This window comes from Manihot esculenta, chromosome 9 (assembly GCF_001659605.2).
Source record: "Manihot esculenta cultivar AM560-2 chromosome 9, M.esculenta_v8, whole genome shotgun sequence".
NCBI lineage: Eukaryota > Viridiplantae > Streptophyta > Magnoliopsida > Malpighiales > Euphorbiaceae > Manihot > Manihot esculenta.
The window spans coordinates 15453700-15459880 of NC_035169.2; the positions used below are offsets into that span (position 1 = coordinate 15453700).

General features: G+C 28.3%; 1 protein-coding gene across 1 annotated transcript; it reads right to left on the minus strand.

Annotated features, from left to right (window-relative positions):
* Positions 1 to 2568: 2568 nt before the first annotated feature.
* Positions 2569 to 3637, minus strand: LOC110607735 (VQ motif-containing protein 22). The gene has a single exon (XM_021746885.2). It carries the CDS (start codon positions 3624 to 3626, stop codon positions 2937 to 2939), a length of 690 nt encoding a protein of 229 aa, XP_021602577.1. The 5' UTR covers positions 3627 to 3637; the 3' UTR covers positions 2569 to 2936.
* Positions 3638 to 6181: the final 2544 nt, after the last annotated feature.

Here is a 6181-nt window from a genome sequence, read left to right on the forward strand (position 1 = left end):
AGGTTGAATAAAGGAGTGATAATCAATTAGAAATGGAAGGTGATGTTAAAGAATCAAAAGCCACACATTGTGAAATCAAAATTAGCAAAGGAATATAAATGAGTGTTTAATATTTTTTTTAAAGTCAAAGATTAGATTTTTAAGGATAAAACAAATACTCGCTATTTTATGTAAATAAAATTTAATTTTAATTAAAAAAATTAAGGATATTTATTATTTAAATGAATAATTTATCGTTTTTTTTATTTTAAATGAGATTAAAAATTTAATTTTATAAATAGAATAAATATTTATTAAAAATATTTTAATTTTTAATAAATTAATTTAAAATAAATAAAATTTAGTTTCTGATTATTAAAAAAAAAATAGCAAAAGGATTATGGTATATTTGACTTTGTAAAGTGCATCGGCGCCTTTCCACGCCAATGGACCCCACGAAAATTGCCCACATTCACCCCCTCTTCCCACCCCCTTTCTCACTCCCATCAATCCCTTTCTATGAATCTTCAACCACAGTTTCAGAATTTGGAATAATGATTTGATTGGTCAGACTGTTTTAATTATATTTTTAATTTTTTTTCGTAATTTTTAATTTGATCTATCATTTATTATTTATTTATAATGCTTTGTAATGAATTAATAATTCTGAATTTACTATTTTGAATTTCAGTTTTAATTAAAATTAAAATAAAAAATTTAAGTTTATTTTTTTGGTATTTCTTAACATGGTTAACAAATTAAATTTTAGTATAAATAGTTTTTTAATCAAGTTAAAAGTATAAATTTGAATTAAAAAATTAAAAAGTATAAATTCAATGTGTTATGCAAAATTGATTTCCTATTAAAAATGCAGGTCTATTTTCTTTCTTAACCTAAAAAGGAAAGCGAAAGATTTTTCTTTCTTTTTCATTAGGAGAAAAAGACCAAATGAAAAACATTCATGGGAAGTGCCCTCCATTAATTTGTCTTCTTAAAGAAGTTATTGAAAACGAAAACTACTAATAACTTGGAATAAAAATTAGATTATGGCAAAAAAAAAAAAATTACATAAAAAAATAAGAGAGATAATTACAATCGTTTAGTAAAATTTATATAATCTAGGTTTTGTATTTTAAAACCTGTTAATTAAAATATTAGCTCGCTCTATTCACAATTTTAATTCAACATTTGCTGAGTGTCTCTATCTCCAAAGATAAGCTTATTAAAATGTTAAGTCTGAATATTATACAGCAGTGCATATTGATCCAATCCTATCAACATATATCATCCCTGAAAATTGAAAGAGAATTTGAAATCTCCATATACCTCCTAAATTTAAGAATTAAGAATTGTATGCGGACACTTTTAAGGGAATCTTGTAAACTAAGATTAATCTTCGGCGGTGGTTGATTGATGTAATCCTGCCTATTTGCAATGAGATTGACAACCATGTGTTCATTTACAAGAGTATGGTAGCAGTGGGTTGGGTTGAAGTACAATCTCCAATGATAACTGCACTAGCTTCTTTAACAGTGTTGGAAGATTACCTAATGAGTGAGTTTGAGAAAGTTTGTGCTGTTGCTTCAAACATTTGATCTCGTTAGAACCGGATATTATGGCACAATCAAACTTCTACTGTTGAGGAGGTGGTGGATTTTGGCTTGCGAATTTTGAATGAGTGGAGAACAATATGTCAAAAATTTGGGTATAAACCCAAAGCAGGATGACTCTATCATTTCTTGGCGATCGCCATGTAATGGAAGACTCAAGAGTACAGTGTCAGAATGGTATATCTATGTGTGCTGCTGTGTTAAGATGACCAAATGAGAAATTTATTTTAGATTTAACAGGTTTCTTTGGTGACATATTTTGTGCATCTTGGTGAAGCACTTACTTTATAAAAAGTTCTGTCTTGACTTAAAAGAATAACGATTTTGCTAACGTTAATATCGAAATTGATACCAAAAGAGTTATAGATGTCATTTCTTTTTTTTAAAAATGATTAGTGTGAATTTAGACAAATGGTTCAGGATTATTGTTTTTATCAAGTTGGTTGGTCTCTTATTTAGATTCAGAGACAAGCACTCATAAATTCACTAGAATAGCTTTATCCCATATTAATTCCACTATTTGAAAAAAATTTCATAATTCGCTTAATTTTCTTTTTAACACTAATATTAGTAGATTTTTTCAATTAAAATTCGGAATCTTAATTTCAGTGTACTGGGGCTTCATGGCCTAGATTATTATGGACTTGACTTTTTAAGTTTTTCTTGAATTTTATTAATAAAATGGTTAAATTCATAGGAAAAAAAGTTAGTTTTTAGATAAGTAATATAAAAATAATAGTTTAATTGTATTTTTCAGTGTAATTAAATTGTTGATTTTTTTAAATTAAATAACTAACTTTTAAAATAAAAAAATTAATATGTAAATTTTTGTTGATCGAGAAGTTAACATTTAAATTTTAATAAACTATTAGATTGAATTATAATTTACTTTTGAATGGTATTGTAAATTTTCAAAGCTGTCATAATTCAAATTGTTCAAACCCTTTCAATTTTCATACATTACCAAGAAATGGTTAAATTTCCATGGAAACTATGCTTCCTCACATAATATTTTATATATATATAGAGAGAGAGAGAGAGAGGGCTCAAGGAATTCACATTTTGGCCCATGGTTTTTGACAAGAAATCCAAGATGGATTAATTGAAGAAACAATAAAAATTAATATTCCTAACAAAATGATAAACTAAGGGAGAAAAAGAAAACATATGGCAGCCTACTATTAGCCCACATTAAAGGACCTATAATAATAATAATAATAATAATAATAATAATAATAATAATAATAATAAAAAGAAAAAAAAATGCTGTAAGTAACACGATATTTACATTGGTCAATGGTTCTACGTTCGGACAAGTCAGTGCCTAACTTTGTTCCTTTTGTCCTCTCAAAACAAGAAAGTGTTGCTTCTGTTCTCATTGGAGGAAGAAGAAGGCTGCCTTGGAGGAGGAGGATGAGGTGGCGCCACCACCTGGGAGGAAAGACCCTCCAACACTAATCCATCTGATACATCCATGCCTGTTGGCCTAGGGTTTACAAGGCTTTGAAAAAACAAATCAGCAGGAGCAGGAGCGGTACTAGAAGTGTTATTTCCCAATGAGAACATGTATGGTGTTTGCCTTTGCTGCTGGTATTGGGGATGGTAACTGGCTCCACCTGGGACCATAACTGCACTAGGGTTAACATGGGCTTGACGTGAGTTCAGCGAAAAACCAAAACTTGGTGAATTAAGCTGCGATCCTGCAGCAAAAGGAGCACTAGGACCACCAGTGAACTGCTGAACCATAGCCCGAAAATTCGTAGTATCTGTGTTGAGTAATGTTGTAGGAGTTCTCCTAGAAGCTCTAGACCTTCTCCGCACAGGCTTGGAGACACGGCCTTCAGGGCTCAAATGGCCACCAGCACTTGAAGAAGGTGAATTACCACAACCACCCAATGAAGTAGGGATGGCAGACGCAGCAGAGGTGACAGAAGTGGTGACGACGGTGGCTTCAGAGAGTCCACCGTCGCCGCCGAAGTTGGAAGCTGAAAGATTTTGCTGATGGTAGAATTGGCCCCAATCACTAGGTGCAGACATGGTTGGGTAAGGGAAGAAAGAGAACAAGGGGTGTGGTATTTATGGAGGGTTGGACGTGGTCAAAGAACATATCGAAGGAGAAATCTTGGCCGTTGATCGTGATGAATGTATCATGAAGTGGCACGTGAGAATGTGTATTCTGGAAGGTCTTCAATTGTGAATAGGGGTTGCTTCCTCGAGTTGCACGGTTCCTGGAAGCAACGAAGTGTAAGGCCGTAAGAGGGGTTATCATGATAACGTCATCGTCAAAGTGGCCACGTCGGCGTGAGACTTTTGTGGTGGTAGGCTGGTAGGTGACATTAGGCGACTTGGGCAGTCCTCAAATATATACATATTTAATGTTTATAAAATCTGCGAATAAAAAATATATGTCTTATTTATTTTATCAGATCATCTAAATAATGAAAATTTAGAAATTTTATAAAAATTATAAAAGAAACACTATTCTCTTTTGCAAAAAATACCATTTTTTTATTTATACTATGGTTTATCAAATGTAATAATACAGTTTGAAAGAATTTTAAAATGTCTTGGAGAAAGGAAAGAGACCGATCGAGCGAAAGAGCGAGCGGTAGAAGTTCTTTTGTTTGGTTTCCCTTTCCAGCGGCAATGGATTCTGATATTTCATTTAGGACTCAATTTTAATAAATAGTTAATAAAAATTTTAATTTTAATAAATGATCAATAAAAATAAAATATATATTTAAAAAATTTATACAAAATTAATAAAATATTATAATTAAATTAAAATTTATTTATTTTTATTAATTAAAATATATTAATAATAAATTTATTTTTTTATATTAATAATTATATCTTTTTTAATCATGAATAGCTCATTTTTCATTTTATTATAAAATTAATTTTTACTAATATTTATTATAAAAAAAAATTTTTTTACAAAGATTGTGCTGTGTAAATTTATAAAAAATAATACTCTAACATAACAATCTAATATAATATTTACTATAAAATTTATTTTTTAAAAAATTAAATTATTTAATCTATTATCTATAAAAATAATATTTCTATTTTATTTTTCCTCCATTTAAATAATTTAATATATTATCTATAAAAATAATACTTAATTTATATTTAAGTATTTTTAAATTTAAATTATCTATTAAATTTATATTTTTAAAATTAAATTATTTTTTAAATTTAAATAGTCCATGAAACTCATTCATTAATAAAATATTATTATAAATACTTTTATTTTTATATTTAAATAATTTAATAAATAATTTCAATTATATAAATATAATTATTTTTTAATAATAAAAATAACATATAAAATTAAATTACACAATGAATAGATAATTTTTTTTAAAAAAAAAATTTACCTATTTTATAAAAATAAAATTTTTTGAATTAGAAAAGAAAGAATGAGAAGAACAAAATAAAATTAACAACTAAAATTAAATGAACTAAATAATATTAAAAACAGATAAGGATTTATTTGATAAAAAAATAAAAATTATAAAATATTTTAATTAAATAATTTTAAAATAAATACTAATTAATAAATTTTTTAAATATATAGAAATTTAATAATAATTTTTTCTATTATATATAAAACTATATAAATATTCTTACATAATTTAAAAATTCTCAAGAATAAAACTATATAAATATTCCTTACATAATTTAAAAATTTTCAAGAGACATGCACCAACATTAATCCGTCCCTGTCTTTGAGGTAGGGGAAGCTGGCCTTGCAGTTTTGTTTTATTTAGTTTTGTCTCCGACGATCGAAAATGGTGAATCCTCTCTCTTTGATCGGTTAGGATTTTAGTTTTTTTCAAAAATATTTTTCATTTTGTGATTCTTTCTATAGACATTCATAATTAATTTTGAGAGATTTTATTTCCTTGTGAATGAGGCGGTGGTGATGAGACTTTAGCCATCTGCTTTTCCGTGGATGTTAAAGGTGTTAATAACTGGTGGAATATCAATGCCGGAGTGCAAAACATTTCCTTGAAATTCTTTGCTGTAGGAGCTAGATTTTTTCGTTGCTTTAAGTTTGGTGTCTCGAATGATTTCCTAGAATAAGCATGGTAATTTGATGCTTTTATCGTTCTTTCTTTAGTCACTGCTGGAGATTGCCAATGGCGGTATCTGGAACTACAATAATTTTCAAATTTTTCTGGGTTGGATGCGTTTTTCGAATGTCCAGTGAATGAGCCGCAGTCAAATTTGTTTGTTGTTTTGATTTTATACTTACCCTGACGGTATGGTAAACTTTAAAAAAATAAATAAAGAAGAGGGCCCGTACTTAAATAAAAAATATATATATAATAAAAAAATATAAATAAGAGGGCCATTCTCTGGTTTCGGGAACAATCTCAAAACCAAAGTGGCACTCCTCTCCTCGGGAATATATATATATATTCGTGAGATTCAAAAAATATAATTTACAGTGTGAGTATAAATTTAGTCAGAAAAGATAACGTATCTTCCCTTTGTCTCTTTTTCTTTTGTTATCCAATAACGCATAACCACCACTTTGCTACATTTCTACTTGTCTCTGTCACTCAGACCTATATATATGGAGA